This window comes from Azolla caroliniana, unplaced genomic scaffold, assembly GCF_043228905.1.
Source record: "Azolla caroliniana isolate FFs.n. ecotype wild unplaced genomic scaffold, voAzoCaro1.0.p SCAF_3, whole genome shotgun sequence".
Lineage (NCBI taxonomy): Eukaryota > Viridiplantae > Streptophyta > Polypodiopsida > Salviniales > Salviniaceae > Azolla > Azolla caroliniana.
The window spans coordinates 9,152,462-9,176,855 of record NW_028230438.1 but is presented as its reverse complement, the minus strand read 5'-3'; the positions used below and the strand labels follow the sequence as shown (position 1 = coordinate 9,176,855).

The following is a 24,394-nucleotide window of genomic DNA, read 5'->3' as shown; positions in this document are numbered from 1 at the left end:
CATGGTTGTAACTTCTGTGTCAAAGGTCAATTAAGTTAGCCTTTTGAAAATCGTAATGTTGAATCTTATTTCGCGTTGTTGCCATCCACAAGATTTTCTTGATTGTCTCTATCCTTCTCTGATATGGCCTCCCTCCCTTTCAATACACATTTTCCAGTTCTTTGATTGTGCAATGCTGACATCAAACCTAGAATTGTCGAGACTGTTACTTGACCTAGGCTCAATACCAAGCCTAGGGTTGACAATGTTCCTACCCATTTCCGTCTATTGAGTCATTCTCCTTTACACATTCTATTATACACCCCAACCTCCCCAAACTATATATATATATATATATTCATACACACTCATCTACATGTACATAAGACATATACATGAATCATACTTGCACCTTTACATGTACACACTGGCATATATATTGGGATAGTCGCATATCAAGACTCCTCCACACATTAGCACATTCGTTAGGTACAAGGATGTAAGTCCTATATTTAATGAACTTGGTAGTGGAGGATCTAGAATGCATCCTCACTAAGTACAAAATCTTATTTAAGGCTTTAAGGTCAACATTTCTAAGTAGATTTTAATTATGTAACTACTAAGTTACATGGTTGACTAATATAACTAAACCTAGTTGAATAATGCAAAAAAATGAGAAGGTCATCATGCCATGTGACAATCTAGATTATCAATGGGGTTAATGTCTTGGCCCATTTATAATCTCCAGTCAAACAAATACATTACATTTCACTTTGACCTCCATCCATGTATGCATCTCCATACAATGTTCAATGTATCTTTGTTGGAATTGCATGCTTCTAGCTCCATTCTAGATCAAGTTGTTCTACTCCCACCTTCAAGTCAACCTATTGATGGCCTAGAATTTGAAGTTATATTTTAGAATCCAATGTTGTGCTAAACAGACTATATATATATTGGTTGTGTCAACTCTAGGCATTTATGTCAAATGCACTTTTTCGTATTGATGGAGTTGTATCTTGGTTTACAGGTCCAAACCGTCATATCCTCTCTATCGCGGAGTTTGGCTCGTTATTAACGTAGGATATTCTATAAGTGGTGAACTAGGTGAAAGTGGTCATCAAGCACTCTAATCTTAAGTAGCGAGCTTTGTTAACCCTAATCCCATAAATAATCACTCACCTCTCTTAGCAATACTAACATAATTAAGAAGATTGTTAACACCCTAACAGGTTTTTGCATTAGATATGTATGATAGTGGACACTCATACAGAGATTACAAATGTAAGTAACAACCACAACTTGATTAGCAACACATATACACCACACATACAATAGGAAGGAGTGATTAGGCTTTGGCTAATTAAGTCTTAACCGTAATTACTCAACTTACAACAAGTGTGTGTGTGTGTGTGTGTGTGTGTGTGTGTGTGTGTGTGTGAGAGAGAGAGAGAGAGAGCCCAGATGGATGTAGCTCAATTGGTAAGGGTGGCCAATGGAGATCGGGTGGTCATGGTTTCAACCCTCTAGTAAATTAAGAGGATATGTATGGAGTAATAGAGAGGTGAGAAAGTTGGGTTTCGAACCCAAGATGTAGTGTCAGTAGTGTAAACAACTTACCACTGAGGTAGAGAGAGAGAGAGAGAGAGAGAGCTTGATTCAAAGAAAAAAGGTGAAAAACTATCTATGACTTTTATAGCTCACTTACAAAAAGGTTGTCAGGTTGTGTTATATACAATAGGTACTTAACATTGGTTAAGATGTACACCCGATGATTGAAATTTGAAGTCCATCAACAATATCTCACATCTTGACAAATTGAGTCCCGCCTTATGACTCAGGGGATGGTGTCATAACACTACAAAGCTCCATAGGTATTGGGGGTCATGAACCCAATACCTCCTCATACATTTCGAGTGTCGTAACCAATTTACAACATCTTATATTTCCATTCCAATACTCCTATCATCACCAAATGACATGCATGCATAACAACTTGCTAAACCATTATAAAATTTATATCATGATTATATTTGCAAATGAATAGCCAACATTAGACAAAGATAATGATTTAACGATTGAATATATCACACACCCCACATAGACCCCCCCATATAGAGATGCCCGCACTAAGAAGCTCATAGTGAAGTGCATAGAGACAAAACTTCCCTATTAGAAATGAGCCACCACATCAACACCGCTTCCCATCAAAGGTAAGACTCATCTTAAGTTTAATAACCTTTAAAATGGTACCTTATATTGAAGCATTGCAAGTCAATAGGATCATGACCACTGCAATGACCCCAAGATCTACACCCCATTAAACATTGGAAAGGGGATTCCAAGTGCGAAGATGACACCTAGAAATTAGTCCAATACACAAGGACATGTGCACCGAACCCCAAAGTAACACACCATGAACCTCGCTTAGACCCCTTCTAATTGTATCATTTTACTCTCCGAAATCCCCCCCCCCTTCTCCCCTCCCTTTTTTGTCTTCCTCACTCTAACATTCTCGTTCTCATTTTCCCCCCTTCTTGCCTTCTCATCATAACCCATAGACTATTTTTTTATCATCATATTCAATCTCTTATCATCGTAACCATCCCCCTCACTAACATTGATATTACATCACATGAACCTCACACCTCTACTTGCATGCCACCATCACTAAATCCATCATTGTCCACATGATTGTTAATCCATGTGCTCCCACATGAGTAAGTAGTTGCAACCCTTGCTCTCCAACAAGTAGTGCATTGTCATCGCGAAATCATAGTGAACATGTGTAATGGTACATATATTGTGTTAAAAGGAAATGTCAATGGTCAATTGGAATGGACACATACAATGGGCAATAGGGCCACAAAATAATATTGCAACATGGCAAGCCATTCTAGCATGTAGATCATGATGATATTTGCAAAGGTATAGCCAACAATATACAAAGACAAGGATGTAATGATTGAATCCACCACATCCCCATACTAACTCCTTATAGACATGCCCTTACTAAGAAGTTCATGGTGAAATACATAGAGACAATATCTACCTTCCCGATCACCGTGTCAATACCACTTCCTATCAAAGATAAGACACGATCTAAATATTATTACCTCGATATCTTTGCACATTCTGCATTGCAGACATAGAAGATAGTGATTGATGCAATAACCCCGAGATCCCAACACCAATAAACATTGGAAATGCAATTTCAAGTGCACTTTGCTAGTTTCACCCACCCCCCTCGCGATATATCATTTTCCTCTCTCCAAAAAAGGTCCCACTCTATCTTCTTCCTCTTTGTTTACTTCACTCCTTTAGCATTTCCCATTTTCACATTTTCCCCTCGTACATTCTTATCATAACCCCTAACCCTTTCTTTATTATTGTTTCCCCATAAACCCATATTTTCCCTCAACTCTCTCTTTTACCCCCAACCCCACCATTCCCTCAATCATAATCATTTCGCCCCATCATCATTATATGCCTTCTCTTATCATTGTCACCATCCCACTCACCAATGTTGGTATTGCACTACTTTAGACGTCACGCCTCCACGAGCAACCGCCATCTCTAAATCCAATGCACATCCATTGCCACAATATTGTTTTAAACATGTCCAATGGTACACATGTTGTATACAAGGGGATTTTGATGTTGAGTTAGAATGGACATGCATTGGGCCATATGGTCATAAAATAACATGATGGAAAACAACCAATCACAAGTCCTTTTAGTTTAATCATTCTCTTGCGCAATGTTAAGAGTGTAATAAGGCTTGACTATACCCATGTGTGCATCATTTTAGAAAACCATATCTCCACATTTCCGCGATATGTAGTTAAGCATATTTTGTATAAGATATGAGAGGTTTGACTCGAACTTGCACATTCAATTTTAGAAAACCACATTTATATTTTCCCAACAAGTAGGTGTCACACAAATAAAGTCTAAAATGCGACATATGGTGTGAAATGTTTGACTAATATGATTTTTGTAGATCCTTGGAAGAAGAATGTTTTAACAACAAATGGGATTTATTAAAAAAATATCCTTTGTTTTTTGTATATTATAAATATCATTTGATAAATGCCCAAGAATGAGACAAAGTAAGGATTTTCCATGGCATTGACATTATCATTGAGGACCTGAAGCTACACTTGGGTATTTCAAGGTGAATAGGGAGTTTTTGGTTGTATTTCATCATATATCCTTAAGTTGATTTGCACCAAAAACAAATCTTCTTTGTTTGGGTGAGACTTTGGTGTTTGTAGACCATTTGAATGTTCCCATTAGTATTGTATTTTGGTTGACAATGTTTGTAGTTGTTGATGTCAATTATGCTTTTAGGACATATGTTTATTCATTGAGTCTAAATAATTGTTCGTAAGATTTTGATTCAATTATGTAATATTTTAGTAAATATTGTGGCATTTCAAGAAATGCATAATATACATTCCTTAAAGGCATAACAAATGTAAAAATTCCTTGCTATTCTAGCATTTGCTTTCATTAACTTGTAAGAAGTTCATGTATAGTTCTTTTTTTCCTTTTTCTTTCCCAAAAAAGACGTTGCTTTCCCATTAGTTAGGAGAGTTTTTTACAAAAAAGGCTATACGATGTGGCTGCACAACTCACAACAAATGTACTGGTCGTGCCGTCCGCTAAAGAGGCTACCTATAGTGCTTACTTTCATGTACGTATAGTTCTAGGCTCTAGCCTAGTGTTATAAACATAAAAAATTGAAATCCCATCTAGATGTACATGGTTTGTCAATGACATAAAATAGATCTAAAAAACATTGTGCAAGAGAGTTGCTCACATATCACGTCGTAGAAACATGCCAACATAGTCATAAGATTGTTCCACGCACAATGGGATTATTCATTGACAACTTAAATTGAAATCAAATGTTTCCTTCCTCTTTTTTAACACGAGAAAGGTAATATATTTAACATTCTATGCATGGCAAATAAGCAAGCCATTAGAATATGGAGATCAACTCACCTTTTTGAACTTGTGTAGAACAGAATAATTTGATTTATAGTATCCAAAATGAAACTAGAATACACATGAAGGCAATTGAATTCAATATAGTAATCCTTGCAACACTTATCGTTGGAAGTTGTTTATTCAAAATCTTACTCCATTAGTTTGTTGGTGTAATATCACTTAGTGCACTTCTTCATTGACATATATTATCTTCTACATACACTAAAAAGACATATCAAAAGTATATACATAATAATTGAAGTCGATCTCAAAGCAATAAATGAATTAAACATATAGAATTCAATCAAAACATTCTTAACGAGTTCATGTTTTAAAGCAACCACTTGTACGATGCTCTTAGATTGTTCAAGGTTACATGCCATTCCACTCATATTTTTCGAGTGCGTGCACAGTAAGCGTATAATGTAGAAAATATCATTCAAAATTAGGACCTTCCATTTCATATAGAGGTTTCCCACTTTTCGTAATTTAAGTTAATGCTACAAAAGCACAAAGTTTGAAACCTCAAGGAGGGAGGGGGGAATTATTTTCGTGTCGTACCTGGAAGGATTCATTATTTGTGAAAGTTACCGAAAGTTGCACCAACTAAACTCATGAAAAGCAAAAGTCACCAATTTCCATTAATAGAAAAATAAAGTCGATGTCAAGGCAAGTGTGATTGATTTTGACCAATTAAGTGCGATGCACTATGTTCTTGCCCATGATATTTAACAATTTCTGTCAGTGGCACAAGTGCGCGCGCACACATAGACACATCTTATTGATACACATACATTTTTGTATCACGGCCGTATCTTAATGATAAGTTGCGTTTTTAGAATTGATTGGTTATCCCTCAAGACCGGGTTTAGATTCTTATCAGATGCCACTACGAAGAAACGTACAACTCAAACAAATGGATGCCTTTTTCTCATCTCCCTTTTTTGTCAAAAGACGAAACATTATACGATACATACGATACACACAAATATAGTAGTAATTAGTAGTTATTAGCAACAACAATAGTAGTAGTAGTAGTAGTATGCCATTATACAAAAGAGGATGATGCACACAAATATAGTAGTAGTTAGTCGTAGTAGTTGTAAGTTGTAACACAAACATAGGACCCACGTCAATGTTCTCAATTGGCTAGAGTGATGTGAACAAGAGGCATCGGAAATCCATGTTTGACAATGAGATATTACTCATGGGATATATGGATCACAAAGTTGGTATATATCCCCCCCCTACTCCCTGCTCCCTCCACCTCCCAATAAGAAGGTGAGAAAGGGCAACGGGTATAGAAACATGGGTGGTGGGCGGGTTGCAAATCTCTATGAAACACAAGAACATGGAAAGAAGGAAAGAGGAGCCCATTTGTACATTTGGACAGACAGACAAATGGTTGGTTGGTTGGTTTTGATGAGATAGCGGACAAGAAGCGAAGGTTGATGGCTATGGGTTTGAGTTGTTGGTTGGTCAAGCCATCATCGGGCAAACAAAGTCTTGTTTTTGTTGGTCTCTCTCTCTCACACACACACACACACACACACAACAAAACCAGAGGAAGGACAATATATAGGAAAAGTAGGAGGAGAAATGTAAGAAGAGAGAAACAAGGGATGGATTTTTCTTAAAATACATACATACATACATACATACATAAATACATAAATACATAAATACATAAATACATAAATACATAAATATATTATATATATATATACATACATACATATATTATATACATACATAAATATATATATATGTGAATGAATGAAGAAGAAGAAGAAGAAACAGGGTAAAGGATGGACTTTAAAAAAAAGAAATGTATGATGTACATATTTATTTGAAAGAAGAAGGAAGACAGTGAAAAACAGGGGATTAAAGGAAGGAAGAATTTTGAAACAGAGGAAGAAGGAGAAGAAGAAGAAGAAGAAGAAGAAGAAGAAGAAGAATAAGGGATAGAAGAAGAAGGAACAGAGGAAGAAGGAGAAGAAGAAGAAGAAGAAGAAGAAGAAGAAGAAGAAGAAGAAGAAGAAGGAACAGAGGAGGAAGAAGAAGATACAGAGGGAGAGGAAGAGAAGAGGAAGAGCTTCGAAGAATCGCCATCGCCATCGCCATTGCCATTGCCATCACCAATCACCAATCATCAGAAGAGCCGCGCTTGAAGAATCACCATCGCCAATCACCAATCACCAATCACCAATCACCAATCACACCAATCACCAATCGCCAGAAGAGGTGTGCTTGAAGAAGAAGGATCCTGCGATGTAGGAAGGCATGCCTGGGACACAGGTGGACCGGCTTATATGAACAACGAAGAAGAAGAAGAAGAAGAAGAAGAAGAAGAAGAAGATGATGATGATGATTTTGATGGCAGAGCCAAATGTTAGAAGAGGAGAGAATAATAAGGTAGCAGCAACATAAGAAGAAGGCAGCAGAATGAAAAGAAACAGAATCAAAATAGGAGAAAAGGAAGGATGAAGAATGAAGAACGAAGAATCCTGGCTCTCCACAATATGCTTTTATGCTGAGGGTTTCTCTCTTTCCCTCCATTTATTCCCTTCTTTCTTTGTCTTCCCATGGGACCTTTCGGCATAGTTGCTGTTGGATTACTGACGAACAAAGGAGGAGGAGGAGGAGGAGGAGGAGGAGGAGGAGGAGAAAGAGCGAGATTGCAGAAGAAGCAGCCGAAGAAAGACATTAGTCATGATGATGGCGATGGTGTTTCCTTCAAGCAGAGAAATGAAGATGAAAAGCAGAAGCAAATGTTTTATTCCGATCAAGACTCTATCAAGGGTGATGGACATTTAAAACAGAAATCGCATGTAAATTCTTTAGATCATCGGTGTTTCAAGCAGAGAACAAGTGGAAATGAACAGGAATTTAACAAGATTTCATATGATCAAGATTCTATCAATTGTGAATGTTTGAAGCAGGGAATTTATGGGAAGGAAAAGGAAAAGAAGAATAAGAACAAGCATTCTTCTGATCCAGATTCTGGGTTTGTCCCTGATGATGAACATCTCAAGCTCCGTTCAAAGAACAAAGTGTCTGCAAACGAAGGGAAAGAGAAGAAACTCTCTCCCGACGTGAAATTTCATAATACTGCCATGAAATCTTATCCCTATGAGAAGCTTTTTCCTGATCGAGATTCTAGCATTCCTGAGGAAAAACGTGTCAAGGCATGTTTAAAGCAAAGAATACATGGAAATGAAGAGGAAAAGAAGACTCTTTCGTCTTATTGTGATTCTGCATCCCTATGTGAAGATGGTCTTCTGAAGCTCCAATTGAAGCAGAAAATTTCTGCAAATGAAGAGGACAAGGATCTAGATGCTGACCCTCTGGCTGGTGATGTCCACTCCAAAATCTGTTGGAAGCAGAGAGTTCTGGGAAATGAAGTAAAAAACAATCTTTATCCCAATAGGGATTCTGGTCTTCCTGTTGGTGATGGCATTTTCAAGCAGAGAATGTTGGTAAATGAGGAAAAAAGAAATCTTTTTCCCAGTCGGATGTTGGGAAATGAAGAAGAGAGGAATCTCTATCCTGGTAAGGATTCTGGTCTTCCTTCCGATGATGTCTATTTCAAGCAGGGAATACTGGGAAATGAAGAAGAGACGAATTTTTATCCCAATGGGGATTCGGGTCTTCTTGGTGGTGATGGCTATTCAAAGATCCTTTCAAAGCAGAGATTGCCAGGAAATGAGGAAGAGAAGAACCTACATCCCAATCGGGTTCCTGGTGGTTGTGTGGATGGTGATAGTTTTAAGCTCCATTCAAAACAGGAGCTCCTTCCAAAGAAGAAGATGTCAGGAAATGAAGAGGAGCAAGAGGAGAAGAAGTTTTCTACTGATAGTGATTCTGCCTTCCCCAAGGATTTGAAGAAGCTTTATCGCCTTCCAGTCATTGGACGCTTCCATTACTGTTTGAACCATCGAAAGGCAGGAAATCACTATGCAGACGAGGAGGGGAAACATCTTTTTGATGGGGATCGAGTCCACTCAAGTGATCTTGGCTCATCTGCAAAGCTTAGCTATGGAGAGAATAGTTCCACCATGAACATTATGCAAACTTCCTATTCAGATGTGAACAGCTCAAGAGATGATCGATGTGAGAAAAATTCTTCTTCTCAGCCCAGTCCTTGCCCTGCTGAAACCCACAAACTACCTCTTATGAAGACCTTATGTGACTTTCCTACTGTTCACAAGGTCGATAGTGCATATGACACATGTGAAAGTCATCAGAATCCTCACACTCAAACAGAACACATTCCCATCAAACCCCGAGACACCAAAAGCAGCAATCTCTCTCCTTGTCTCGATTCATTCAATAAACTGGAAAATTTGAGCATTCAAACTGTTGATGGTTCGAAATGGTTATTAACCTTACCTGGTAAGAAATCACACGCAGTAAATGTACAGAGTGATTCAGGTAGCCCATGCAAAATGTTCAGTGCGCAAAGTAGTGCAGCTAGTACACCAGAAGCAGATTCTATAAATTCAATTTCCATGCAAGGTGATTATTTGTACGTGATATGGACGAATATTCACATTTATCTTTTCATTCTCTTTGAACTCTTATTTATGATATCAACCTTTCTATTTTTGTGCAGCCTATGATGTTGAGGATGTCAGTATGCCATTAACTTCAGGAAACTCTTTACAATCTGTTTTCCATGAGGTGTGTATTAAATTTGCAATATTTTATTGACCCTTTCCTTGCTGTGCTGAAAATCTCATGGATTTAATTAAAAGCAGACATCAAAATCATATGAAAGCAAGGAGATAGATTCACCACGCTACAGAGCTTTGCTACGTTTGACACATGGTTCTCCTAAGAAGAAGAATCCTATTGGTATTACAAGTTTCTCACATGATCTTAGCGACGCTGGATTTGCATCTCATCCATTTTGGCGACTGCAAAATACCAAGAGCTCAGGGGTATGCCTACTTTCTTCATATTTACGTACATAGAATCACACATTATACCAGGGATGCATTTGCTAACCTAAAGCTAGGTGTGGTCTATTTTCATGTTTCCAAATGTTGCTCTACTTCATACTGGGTCTTGATATCACCCACTTAAAGAGGAACATGTATATGTGGAAGTTGTACTGAGTGCTTGGGTTAACAATATCCCAGGGAACAAGTCTCAGGGTTAGTTGATCATTCAAGAGTTTGTTTACGTTCATTTGTTGTATGCTTGCATATAATATATCAAATGCACTGTTGGCATATTGCTAATTGGTTACGCTCTCAATTTACTTGGTTAGATTTTAGAAATGGTGAAGATCCAATGATTAGAATTGGCATGCTTAGCAAGACCTTTTAATTCGGTCCACCTCAGTGGCATCTTTTACAGTTTTGGAAAGAGATATCGAGAACTAGTTGTTATGAAGATAATTGATCCCGTTTGTTTTGTTGCTTAGATGAAAGTGCAAAGAGAAGCTTCATTGTTCATATTCTCTGTTCTTCCTAACGTTTTGCAGGTTATTGTCAATGTATTGCAAGAAAAATTCTACAATGCAAAGCAGGATGTTGATTCAGAACTTCGTTTGTTTGCCGCAGACCTTCTTGATGTTATGGAGATTGAAGATATAGAATTGAAATCGAAGCAAGAAGATCTCCTAGTTTTGGCCCAACAGTGCTCTATCATGTCTGTTGAGGATTTCAGACAACAGTGTGAAGGAATTGTTCAAAAGCTAGAGGAGGAACGCCAAGCATTACCTGCAGGGAGGCTAAAACATCTATATGCACGCATGCTTTTTATTTTAACTAGATGTACAAGATTGTTACAATATCAGAAAGAAAGTAGCAATGCCAAGGATGGCCTAAGGGTTAGGGATTTCAGGAGTGGATTACTTGATAGCAGAGAGGTTTTAGCTACTCAGATAAAACCTTCAACAAAGAGATATTACAGTCAAGAACATGTTATTGCGTCAAGAAGTCCAAAAACAGAGAAGGGAGTGGGAGATCACTTTGTGGAATATTCTAGAAAAGAATCAGGTTCATTTGAATCTGTAGTAACAGAAAGTATTGAGCTATTCTCAAGGGTGAAGCCCTTACACATTTCTAACATTGTAAATGAACCTTCGACGAAAAATGTTAATAATGAGACAATAGAGTTTATGGACCTGAATCACAAACAGAATGCAGCAAAAAGAAAGAATGATGGATTAATGTCTATAAGAGAAAGCGTTTCACCACCACATATTGTAGAAAAAGAGAGAAATTCTAATGAAGTTCAGCTTGTTATTTGTAGAATCTGTGAGGACAAGGTTCCAACATGTCGATTAGAAGAGCATTCTCGTATATGTGCTCTTGCAGTTCGATGTGATGTAAAGGACATCAGTGTTGACGATCGCCTTTGTAAACTTGCAGAAATTTTGGACAGAATACTGGACTCAGGTACTCCAAATAGTTCACATGCGACGCTGGATGGGAGCCCAGATGTGTACAACTCTTGTGCTTTCAATAACGATGTTTATCAAAGTTCATTAACAAGATTTAATACTTACTCTCAGAAAGATGATGATTTGCTGCATGATTACAAAGAGCTTGAAGTTGACCTAAGTGACATTTCTAGTTTGAAGAGTCTTCTTGGATCAAAATCGCAGCAAAGTCATTTATCATCCTCAGCTGGCAGCATTACACCCAAATCACCATTGTCTAATAACAATTTTTCCGACATAAATTTGGAGGAATGGGGTATCCTTGGAGAAAATGAAGATCACTTGCAGGTCATCACTTCCATCTAATGAAATTATATTAGAAATAAAATGTTGTATTAATATCATAAAAAGGCCAATGTGACCTATATTTCTTTGGTACATGAGTATCTCTCTCTATCTGACTCTATTTTGCTCCTTATCTCTCACACACATAACATACACACATTTACTTAATCTCTTCTGCCCTAGGCCACTTTGATATCATGGGTTTCTTTAAGTGTGCAAGAACTCCCATCTTAAGTTCGATCTCTTTACAGGCACCTTGTCTGGGGGAGCGTGCTGCCCTAGGCCCCTTTGATATCATGGATTTCTATGATCCAAGATGTTTGGAGTATTATGGCATGTCTTCTATTCACAGTCCCTTTACCATTGCATTCTACACCACATCCTTGCAGTTACATAGGGTTCGCTAGGTCCCTAGTTTAGGTACACTTTAATTTTGTTTTATTTTGCCCGATATTTTATTGGATTCACATGGGTGTAGGTTTTGGTTCAAATATGTATGTTAACAATATGGGAGAATACATAATGAATCAATCAACATTATCAAAGGGGAGAAGGGTAGCATTGTTTTAAAATAGAAAAACAAAAAATGAAAAAAAGAAGATTTCTATTACTGTAGAAAGAAAGAAAGAAAGATATATCGATGTCTCCTAAGAGATAAAACTGGCATAAGAGACCAAATAATATTCTATATCTGAATATGTTGTCATTAAATGTGCCAAACACTAAGAGATGTGCATAATATAACATGATACCCTTTAGCAAAAAGAGAGCGAGAAATATATTTCTTGAAAGAGAAGTATTTATGTGTAATGCTGGTCAGTAAAAATCATTATCAAATGCATGCATGACAAAAAATGAAATGAAACCCATAGAATTTAACTACAGTATCTAATGTCAATTTGCAAACCTTTATGCAGATCAGTGAGCTTGCAGATATTGCACGGGCCATTGCAGGCACCAATGCTTCTGAAGATGGTGTCTTGGAGTATTTAGATTCTGTAGCAGAAGACCTGCAACATCGGATTCAGAACAATAAGTCTAACGCTTTGACAGTTCACACTTTTGGCAAGCGAATTGAGAAGCTACGAAGGTTATAAGGAATATTATAATGGCATTGTCTCTGATTTTGTTTTTTATTGATTGTCTTTGAAACAATCCAGCTAATTTGTCTCATAGGCCACTTTCTTTCTTTCTTTCTCACAGGAGAAAATATTCAGAGATCGAGGGACTTTTAAAGGTTATGAAGTTTCCCAGGTACATGAGAGAAAATGCCCACTCACAGGAAAGTAGTTGTCGCAGCTTTAGGCCAATGCAATCATATTTGCCCTATAAGGATAGGACTGGCATAGAGGATTTTGAAATTATAAAGCCTATAAGTAGAGGCGCTTTTGGAAGAGTATTCTTAGCAAGGAAAAAAGCAACAGGGGATACTTTTGCCATCAAGGTGAACCGCTTTCTTTCTAATTCTATTTCTTCTGCTTCATCTGTTCAGTGTGGTTATGGTATTATGTTGTGTGTTCTTTTAGGTGCTTCGAAAGGCAGATATGATAAGGAAAAATGCGGTTGAAAGTATTTTGGCAGAAAGAGATATTTTGATTTCAACATGTAATCCCTTTGTGGTGAGTGAATTTGGCATCTTATTTCCGTCTATCGTTCACTTGCTTACGATCACAGTCATGTGCATGAGGTGCGTTCTTCCTGCTTGGGGACCCACACATGATATCTAGTCCTTAAGAGTTTTATAAGAAAAGTGTGTATGCTTGATTGTATATTAAAGTAATGTTGCAAATTTTCACTGTTAAAGAGACGACATCTATGCATTTTTAAATATTCATTGGGCAGTAACTGTTTTGTAGGTCCGATTTTTTTACTCATTCACATGTAGTGAGAATCTGTACTTAGTGATGGAATACTTGATCGGGGGAGATCTTTATTCGCTGCTAAGAAATGTGGGCTGCTTAGAGGAAGATATATCGCGAATTTACATCGCTGAAGTTGTATGAAGTTATCCTTACATATCTATTTATGAAGCAGTATTTTGTTTTTGCATTTTGGATATGACAACTATGAAAATTTATGCCCAGGTTCTAGCTTTGGATTATTTGCATTCACTTGGCATTGTACATCGCGACCTGAAACCTGACAATCTATTGATTGCTCATGATGGGCATATAAAGGTGCAAATTTGGCCACCTGAATATGAAAAGTCTACAAAAGTATAAGATTTTTGACATCTTCTGTTTGCGAAGTGTATATTGATTCCTTCAAGTTGTTATATACACAACTCTGAAGTTGTGGGATGTGTTTTACTTTGGTTCTCTCCTGAGTATTGTTGTATGATGGTTTTCAGAAATATTATTAAAAACTTTGTATGGCTAGAGTTGTGCAGGGTGTCACCATGTCCATGAAAGTTTTTATATGATATAAACAGCTGACTAGCCTGAGTGGTTGGAGGAGATAATTTTCTTGGATGTTGTTCAATTAGTCAATTGCCATTCATTTATTTTCATTGACATCCATATTTTCCTTTATTTTCTTTCAGCTTACAGATTTTGGACTTTCTAGGGTTGGGCTTATTAACAACACACATGACTTCTCTGATCGTGCAGTCACTCGGAGCCTTTTGTCAAATGAAGGCACTGAGGAGTTGAATTCAAGAGAGAAAAGACAGAAACAGTCTGCCATAGGGACCCCAGACTATCTTGCACCGGAAATTCTTCTTGGAACAGGACATGGTATAACATTCTACTTATCATTCTAGCAGATAAAATGTTTCCTCTATTCTGAAGATACCATAGCAACTTAAAATTGTGCTCAAAAGCAGCATTGTGTAAAATAATGTTTCACATAGATATTAATATATCTATGTCTATCTTTCTGACTGAGAAAATTTCTATCGGGATTAATATGTCCTAAAGTGAATGATCCAAAACCGTATAGTTGTAGCCCTGTAGATGATGGTGGCTTGTCACAGCCAACACATCTATGTGTCCGCATATGTACTTGAGGATAGAAAATAGTCAACACTTGAGGATATTAAAGAATATATTTCTGCTCATTTCCTTGATTGCTTTGATTTAGAGTATATATGAGCTTATTGTTCATTCTGTTCTAGCTACTTGTGGGGTGCTTCACTTTATATTGGGTCTTGCCACAATTGATTGTATTGCATGATGTTCATCATCCTCTTCTACATGAAGATTGATTCCTTGAACAGTGAAAAATCTTCTTGAAATTTTCTAAATTTTAGCATTTGAATGTATGTAATCCTACGAACCTCACAGTAGTGGAAAGAAAAATTTTTAAGCTCAAAAGGACACATTCTTCATGGAGGTGCTTGTATAGAGGTCCCTGATTAGATGGTTATTTGTTATGCATGCTAGTCACTTTTGCTGAGCTATTGTTTTTGCACATATCAAACTTTGAATTGTTGATGATTTAGATGAACACAGTCTGGTTATTATGGTCATGCTTCTACATACTTGAAGATCTTTGAGGAAATCTTATTATTATCATTAAATGTAATCTTTAAAGCCTCAAAGATCATATCTATGCATTTTTTTGTTTTTTGCTTTCCATCAGAGAATAGTGAAATCTATTAACCAGTCCATTGTAACGACTTTTTTTGTGGGTTTTAATATTACATTGATTTCTCCAGTTGTAGTTTATCTAAATGTTCTTCGATATTTGGACGTTCTAAGCAATCAAATGACATGTACAACTTCGAATATTCTAACCAGTAAAGTAATTGAGGTGCAATGTTCAGCGAGAACTTTGAATGATGCGCTCTTGAAATTTGCAGGTTGTAGTGCAGACTGGTGGTCAACAGGCATTATGCTTTTTGAATTTTTGACTGGTTTTCCTCCTTTCAATGCAGAGGATCCTCAGGTAACGAAGTACACTTTTTGTACTCAAAAGTTGATGATTCATAAACCAGTGATGTTTTTTCACAATTCAGTCTAATCCGGGTACTATATTTTTACTTTTTAACCAGAGGATCTTTGAGAATATTCTGAATCGCAACATCCCATGGCCTCAGGTTCCAGAAGATATGTCTTATGATGCAAAAGATCTGATACAAAAGTATGTATTAAAAAAGATGCGTTAGCCATTAAAAACCAAGTGTTCAAAAACAAAATTTGATTGCTGTTTGCTGCAATAATATCATTTGAGCATTAGAGACAAATGATGTTTCTTGCAGATACGAAAAAATCTACTAGTTCAATAATATTGATGTATACCATTCCAACTTGTTTATTTACAATACATGTAGCATACCTTCTTCTTCCTCAATGGAAGTATGCTTGTTAGCTCCTGAAATTTTTATTCCAATTGGATTCTTAATTAGTGACTTGTAAGACAGATGTGGGGTCTAATTACCTCCCTATGTGGGATCCAATCACGTCTCCAACTTCAGAAAGGTCAAGTGTGTTCTGGAGCATCCAGAAGCAATGATCAGAGGTAGTAATTTGCACTGCCATTAGAGTCACCCGTTATCATCCAGATCAACCCAACTGAATTATTCGAGTCTGGGTATGCCAAAGTGCAATGTGCTGTCAAGCCACTGGCAGCATAAATAGTAACAAACCACAATACCTTTCCTGCATAATAAATTTCTACATGAATAAATACCTCATAGTAAATCTTGTGTAGCCACCATAAGACACAGTTGTTCATGAACAAGTGTTAGTTCCTCTGTGAAATCCTTGATTAGTCACTATGTTCAAGAATTATACAATTCTCTCTCTACACTGTCCAAACCAAAAGTCAAAGTTTGAGCTCACAGGAGGTCATGGTAAATGCTTACCAAAAACTATCTTGAATGAGATTCTATTAACAGATCTTGTTGCATCTCAGTCTTAGACTAACAAAGTTTCGCTCCCGTCAACAAGTGTCTTATGTTGGGTAATAATAGTGGGTTAATTATTTTAATTACTATTTCTGGACATGTTTCTGTTATTGGAATCAAGAAGTACTGGAGATCAACACTAAAGTTATGAGCTAATTTCTTCAAATGCTGACTTTTTTTAAATTTGTTGATTGTTGTTAGAACTTTTTAGTTTGTCTTAAGAACATCTCTACTAATAATTTGTTTATTTTTCAGGCTTCTTATTGAAGACCCTAATGCTCGACTAGGAGCAAATGGAGCAGATGAGGTATGTTTGAACTTCTGTTGATGAAAATCAGAATGATTTGTTGTGATATGATAAGATTTATCAAATAAAGTATAATACTAATTAGTTTTTAATAGCCCTTATCTTCTATCTTGTTTTTTGGATCACATCATAGACTACAGTCTTACATGCTGCGGGGGATATTGTTATCCTCAAGCTGTTCAAAATCAGAATTAGATATACCCAATGATTTTTCTCTGTTCCTAAACATTTTGATGTGAAAAAGAGTACCCTTTTATCTTATGACTGTATTCCTTTAGAGGTTCTTGTTTTAGTTCTCAAATTGTTGCAGAACAATGATTTTCAGCAGTTTCAGTTTCCTCATAGCAGATTTGTCCACAATATAGAGATGTTCTCGAGTCTTGTGACACTTTAATCATGAATTTGGTAGTATCTTCTAATATAGAAATTGATGGCTGCTGCATTGATTGCAATAAAGTCCTGAGGTTATGCAGTTTAGACAGTTTCGGCTAATGCTCGGCCTTCCACTACATCTTTGTGATCAAATTACTACTGATCTATGATATAAACTGAATGCTATAGTGTGATCATAAGTAGATAGAAGACCTTTATTAAGCCTAAGTGTGCATTTTTCCTTTGTACTTGGTTTTCCTCTTCCATATAGCATTGGATGATACGCCTTAGGCTTTTTGGGAAATGGTGAGTATCAGGAACTCGTACAGAAACCAAAGGTTATAGTGATCATGATTAAATGGAGGATCTTTATGAAACCAACTGTGCATATGTCCACTGTGTACCTGGTTCCAATTCTGCATGGCAGGAGATGATATTGCCTTAGACTTTGCATTGTAACCATATTGAAGATCTTGAAATTCATGTTTTATCTTGTGAAGATATATATCCAGCGTTTGGCATCTTTGTCTTTCTTGCTTGCAAGAGATTCACAAACCATTAATACATCTGTATATATGGCATTTCCCTCTATAGAATCTTATGTGTGCCGAAAACCAGATTCTTTAGTCTCTTTTTATCTTATTTATTTTTATATTTACTGAGTAATATTTATTTTATTTTGATTTGTTGTTCTCAAAGACTAACAACACTTAAGATGTAATCTCCTGTTTGGTCTTATAGGCCATTTTGGCCTTTTAAAAGACATTAATATATCTTTCTTTCTTTCTATAGAGGTGCTAAGCACTTCTTCATTTGATCTTCCAGTTTTTGAATGCTGAAAGATCTTGTGTCAATAGAACTGACTTTTCATAACTCTTCATTTCCTTTTTTTGGGCAGGTCAAAGGACATCCATTTTTCAGGGGTGTGAATTGGAGCACATTAGCTAGACAAAAGGTAATGTGTTGGATTCAGTCTGTTTATGGAACTTATATACTTCAATTCTTTATAATCTAAAATGTGATTAGTTTCTGCCAAGTTTAACCTCCATAATGTCTACGGAAGACTAACTTTGTAAGTTTTTCATGTCAATATTGATTCAAGATATCAACTATAAATGTCTTGCTGAACTTTCAAATATGCGTTTGATTGTATATTACATTTCAAAATTTATTATCATTTGGTTTGCATTTAATACACATTGAGCTTTATGTTTGGCTCTGCCTTGGTGTATAGAAATGCAACCACATGCACTTGTATTATTATAACAATCATGTTTTCACAGAGCTGAAATGGACAGATATACTAAGTGAGTTCTTAACTGTGCTTTAGATGCACACAGCTAATTCGCTTGCTTACCTGCTGTGTTCGACATTTTTGTTGATTCCAAGAATTAGAATTAGAAGTAGAAATTTTATTGTCCATAAAGAGGCCAAATTTGACCATGGGACCAGAGTATACATGTGTTCTTGATATGTGTCTCCTCCTGAAAAAGGGGTATTCATACCTTGAAGCACACAGTCTTTATGCGTGAATAAGGCATACACATATGAGCTCAACCTTCTAGGTGGTGTCTTGAGTATGGCACTTAAGTTATCACTCCCTCTTAATATGTCATCATATCTTGAATGAATTGCACTATATGCCGAGCATGTGAAGAGCAAGTGACATTCATCCTCTACCATGCCTTCATGGCATACTTTACATGCCCTGAAATTTGTTACATTTTGATACCAGGATGCAACTTCAATACCTAACTTGTGAGATCGAGTGCGAAGTAGTGTGAGGGCTCTATGGGCATTACTACTTATATTGGTAATGAGATAAGGTTGGATAGGATCAATAGGCATTCTGGTGTTATATTGAGACCAACATTCAGAGTTGACATTTGCAATGTAGTATTCTAGCTTTGTCCTCTTAACATCTTCCCATTTCATCCTTAATGATTCCACCAACCTTTCCTCAATCATTACATAATGCATAGCATTGCCCGAAAGCTCTAAAAGATCATCCACACCCCATCTTTTGAACCATTTTCTTAGAAGAATTTGCTGGGTGGTTTTGTTTGCTTAATCTCTTTCTGAATCGTTGCCTTCGCCATAACTAGTGCCAAAAACAGAATATCTATGAAGGAGCATCCCTCCATTTGATATAAGAGGATACAGCATCACAAAAGAGGTTTCAAAAGCCACTTGGCATTGCACATTCTTCTTTGGAAAATTATTCTGAAATGGTAGAACTATTAGTAAAATATGACCGAACTTTCCATGCTCGGTCTCCTGTTTATGCTATAATGTATCATCAATCAATGGATAAGGTTCTGAGACTGATACTTCAACAAAATATTTTCTTTATTGGGTTGAAATACGTGCCATCTGGACTCTGGAGGAACAGGTGATGGGGTGTGTTTCTCTGGAGGATTAGATATGTTTGATGCAATGTGGTATTCTTTTGTAGTTGTAATTTGGAAAATGCTGTAATGCTGTAATATAAGGAAGAGTTATCACAGTCTCATGTGATATTGATCGAGTGACATGACACTTCACCTCATAGCCTAAAATGGTTCAGTTGAAAAATTGTTTCTCTGAATGAGAAATAATGGTGGGTACATGTTAAACTTATTTACCCACGTCACAGGATATAGCCATTGTTGATCACAAATGCTACCAGAATATGCTGGTTGCGCTGTGATATTTTTGTTATGGAGATGATGTGGCTTACAATTTCGTAAACTTAAATTGGCAGGCTGCATTTGTTCCAAATCCAGAAAGTCCACATGACACAAGCTACTTCAGTTCTCGTCAAAATTGGGAACCTTCAGAAGGCATTGTTAACTCGGTTGGTGGGAGTTCCTCCAGCGATCCAGGAAGAAAAACAGGGAGCCATATGTTGGATAAACAGGTATACTAAACTCTCTAATGCTTTCAATGGAAAACTCTGAAGTAATCCCAAGTTTTTCTTTATTTTCCCAAATACCCTTGGTCAACCTATCTTTGTGTAATGATATCTGCTATTTTAGCAATGATTGGGATATAATGATAACTTAAGGAAATAAAGAGAAAGTCAGGCTAATTGGATTTTTTCCCAATTCATAAACAGGACTTAAACCTCTCTGTATGTGATATCTTGAATATTGAAGTAAACATTTAGCAATTTATTTTGTAGGAGGATGTACCAACAGACCTTGTTGACTTCAGTAGTACTTCTGTGACAAATTACTCATTTAGCAGTTTTTCCTTCAAGGTAATGAGGTGTCCTATTGAAGTACATATTTTTTTTCTTCTATGGAGAGGGTTTGTAGTATTCTCTATCTGGCTATATACTTGTCGAGAAGAAAATAATAGATGTTACCTCATACATCCTAGTCTGAATATTCAGATGGTAAATCCATATGTGTATTTACTAATTGATGCAGAACTATACTATGGTATCCTCTTGGAAGTGTAAGGAAGAACGTGAAAACACAGATATACACATGTTTCAGAGTTTGCATTTATCATGCATGACATTTTACCTTTGCTGGATGCAGAATCTGTCGCAGCTTGCAGCCATCAATTACGATTTGCTCATGAAAAGCGCAAAAGATGGTGTTTCTTCATAATGTTGCATTTTTGTTTCAGTCTTGTAGAAAAGGTGATAAAAATTCTCCTCTCCCTTAATATACCAGGAGGGTGGCTTGTATAGATATGGTGCATTCTTCTCAAATAGGTACGGTGCATTCTTCTCAAATAGATACGGTGCCTTCTGCTCAAATAGATATGGTGCCTTATGCTCAAAATTTTCATGCCATTTCAAGGCCTCTATGAAATAGATGTAAAATTGTATATTCTTTTGAACACTCTTTATCTTTATTCATGTAACAATCATGTAAAGGATACTAAATTTTGCGGCTGACTTCCGTTTCCTGTCAAATCTGTGGATATTTTTATTTGTGTTTAATTTACTGTAAAACTACAATTGATTATTTTAAAAACATTACTAGTTTGTACACTTTTCGAGTGTATTAATGTGTTTCTATCTGGAGATACATTTGAGAACCTGTATGAAATGCAGATGTGTGCATATGCATTGTATTGCACTGAATGAAATCAACTCAGTGAAACAGAAATTTCTCCAAGCATCTCTAATCCCAAGGATAAGCTATGCTGAGATGGGTCTGACTATTGGTTGTGGATTTGTTTGTGATAAACATTGTGCATTATAAATTGTATTACAATATTTTCAAACAAAACCAACATGTTTCTTGAGGTTTTGAAATTGTGGTAGTGAAGCTTCGACCATGTCGATTTGGGATGGTGGCAAGCTAAACAATCAATGAGGTTAAACAGAGTCATCAAGCGTTGTTATACGAATGAGTCTCCCCTGAAGTATCATCGCCGCAGTAGAGTTTCACCACCAAATTTGAGATGGATGGTGTGGTTCCTCCATGCCCAAGACACAAATATCAAACTGTAATGAGTACCATTGAACAGGTAAAAATTGATTTGTTCTTACATTCCGAGGCTATGACCCCAGTCCAAAAAGTGATTAGATATGGTCTCGGTTTGGTTTCTAGGCCTTGAAAGTAAACCGAAACCATATTTACATAGCAAAAACCAAACGAGACCGCTTAAGAACAACCAAACCATTGGAACCAATTGTTGAAAGAAATGAGTAAGACTGAATCGTTTTAAGGGAAAGTAGAGACCAGATTGAATCACTTTATTACAAACCTAAACAAAACCATTGAAGGCAAATTGATTAAAAAATTAAACAGAAATGCCATTAGATTAAAAAAGTATTTAAGTTAAATTAATTAAACCATTCAAGAATTATATAGATATTATCTGGATTTATTGAGACATTGTAAGGGTTGATACAATATTGAAGGAGCTTAGAATTGGCCTTGCACACATTGACGCATCTCTAGCTTGGTACAAACTCTATGTTATTACAGTTTTTAAGGAACACTCTAGAAATGTTGCTCATGCTCCTGTAAAGTCTTTGTATATGTCAAAATATCATCCAAATAGAATATAAAAAAGAGGTTAAAAAGCTCTCAAAACAATCATCATACGTAGAACTTTGATGAGGTTGAAGGGCACAACAATGTCCCCAATGTGAGTGCATGAATGAGCTTAAAATGATGGTTCTAGACTAAGAGAACTATGGAAATAATCATAGAAATGGTAAACCTCTTAGAAATAATCATAGAAATAGTAAATTTCTTAGAATTAACATCTCAACAAGAAGGAATAATGGAAGTATAAGTTGAAGTCAAGTCTCCATTTCTACCAAATTTTACTTTAGAAGGAACTTGGGCTAGGTTGGACAATTTGGACACAACCCACTCATGTTTAGATGCAAGTTGAATTGTTACATGCACAACCTTAATATATTATTGAAAGGGGAAAGTTCTAATTGTTTTAAGGATATACTAAGAATCCAGTCAACTCAAATAAAGACTTGATACATGGCAAGTACATGTGATGATCCGAGGAGCTTGGGTGCAGGCATAAAACGAGTAGCTAACCTTATAGGGAGAGAGAAACATCTATGTTAGAATATTGTTGAGACATTGGTGGATTTAAAACCGATGTTTGGTGTCCTTGTCCTGTCCCAACTTGGACATAGTCCCAATTTGAACCAGGACTCACCAAGGGGCCCCGTCCCAGTACCAATCTTCGTCCCTAAAGGGGCGCCACCCTAGGTTGGGACAACCCATTCCCAACGGGTAGTCCCAATGGCTAGCCACGCCAACAACTCTCTTGGCCCATATAAGGAGGATCTCCTCCTCATTTTTGTCATTCTTGATCGCTGAACTCTACTCCCACCTATTCTACTCTTGAAGTTCTCTCTCTTGTCCCTCTACACAGTTATTGGGAGTTGTCCCGGTTAGTATTGGCCGAGTCCCAATTTGTCTCGGCTCATCCCAACTCCAATTTTGATTTTATCCCAATTAGTGAATGTTTTAAGCATGTCTTTGAACATATAATATAAATCATCTCTTTTTGTCCTAATTCTTGGTCATAACCACGTTTTGTATGCGTTTTAAGACCCTCATAAAATAGGGGCATAACACTTGGTATTAGACCAGGAACGCAAGTTGGGCGAGACACAATGCCGAGGCAAGAAAAGGTGATAAAGGAAAGAGAAAGAGAGGAGGAGAGTAGATCAGAGTCGGAATTCGAAGCAATTGAGGAGTGACAAACAATAGGGAACCCACAAAGGAGGAAATCCTAATGGAGAAAACAAAGGAGGAAATCCCACAAAGGAGGAGCCAAAGAGAAAGGGTTGAGGAGAAGAAGACTATGGAAGCTACAAGCCAGTACCCTTATAGGAGTATGTCAGGACGAGGGAGTCCATGGTGCTAGACGAGGGAGCAAATTCATGTGAAACCAAGAGCATGGGTGAAGGTAGTGAGTGGATAAAGAACCTCAAGAGTGATGCCTACAATTGGTACTTATTGGTGGAGTGGAGGAACCCTTCGAAAATTGGGAGGATTTCAAGCAAAGGATAAGGGAGTGTTTCATTCCATGGAATGAAACTTTTAAGTTAGAATTAGAATATTTATCGTCCATAAAGAGGCCAATTTTGACCTATGGGACCAGAGTATACATGTGTTCTTGATATATGTCTCCTTCCTAAGAAGGGGTATTCATACGTTGAAGCACAAAGTCTCTATGTGTTAGTAAAGCATACACATATGAGCTCAACCTTCTAGGTGGTGTCTTAAGTATGGCACTTAAGTTATCACTCCCTCTTAGTATGTCAGCATATCTTGAACGAATTGCACTATATGTCGAGCAAGTGACAATCATCCTCTACCATGCCTTCATTGCATACTTTACATGTCTTCAAATTCGTTACATTTTGATACCATGATGCAACTTCAATACCTAACTTGTGAGATCGAGTGTGAAGTAGTTTAAGGGCTCTACGAGCATTACTACTCATATTGGTAATGAGATAAGGTTGGATAGGATCAATAGACATTCTTGCTTTATATTGAGACCAACATTTAGGGTTGACATTTGCAATGTAGTATTCTAGCTTTGTCCTCTTAGCATCCTCCCACGTCATCCTTAATGATTCCACCAACCTTTCCTCAGTCATTACATAATGCATAGCATTGCTCGCAAGCTCTAAAAGATCATCCACAACCCATCTTCTAAA

General features: G+C 36.8%; 1 protein-coding gene across 2 annotated transcripts; it reads left to right on the top strand.

Annotated features, from left to right (window-relative positions):
* The first annotated feature begins 6,869 nt into the window (after positions 1–6,869).
* LOC147866173 (putative serine/threonine protein kinase IRE) lies at positions 6,870–21,170 on the top strand. Of its 2 annotated transcripts, XM_087316536.1 has the most exons (17): positions 6,871–9,492; positions 9,590–9,657; positions 9,735–9,917; positions 10,466–11,716; positions 12,631–12,803; positions 12,917–13,157; positions 13,240–13,332; positions 13,570–13,710; positions 13,798–13,890; positions 14,256–14,448; positions 15,516–15,601; positions 15,708–15,796; positions 16,818–16,869; positions 18,140–18,196; positions 19,985–20,140; positions 20,405–20,482; positions 20,769–21,170. In XM_087316536.1, the coding sequence occupies exons 1-17, from the start codon at positions 7,560–7,562 to the stop codon at positions 20,838–20,840; spliced, it is 4,959 nt and encodes a 1,652-aa protein (XP_087172662.1). In that variant the 5' UTR covers positions 6,871–7,559; the 3' UTR covers positions 20,841–21,170. The 2 variants fall into 2 exon arrangements, with proteins under 2 accessions (XP_087172663.1, XP_087172662.1); XM_087316537.1 differs by lacking the exon at positions 13,570–13,710 and having other exon boundaries at positions 6,870–9,492.
* Positions 21,171–24,394: the final 3,224 nt, after the last annotated feature.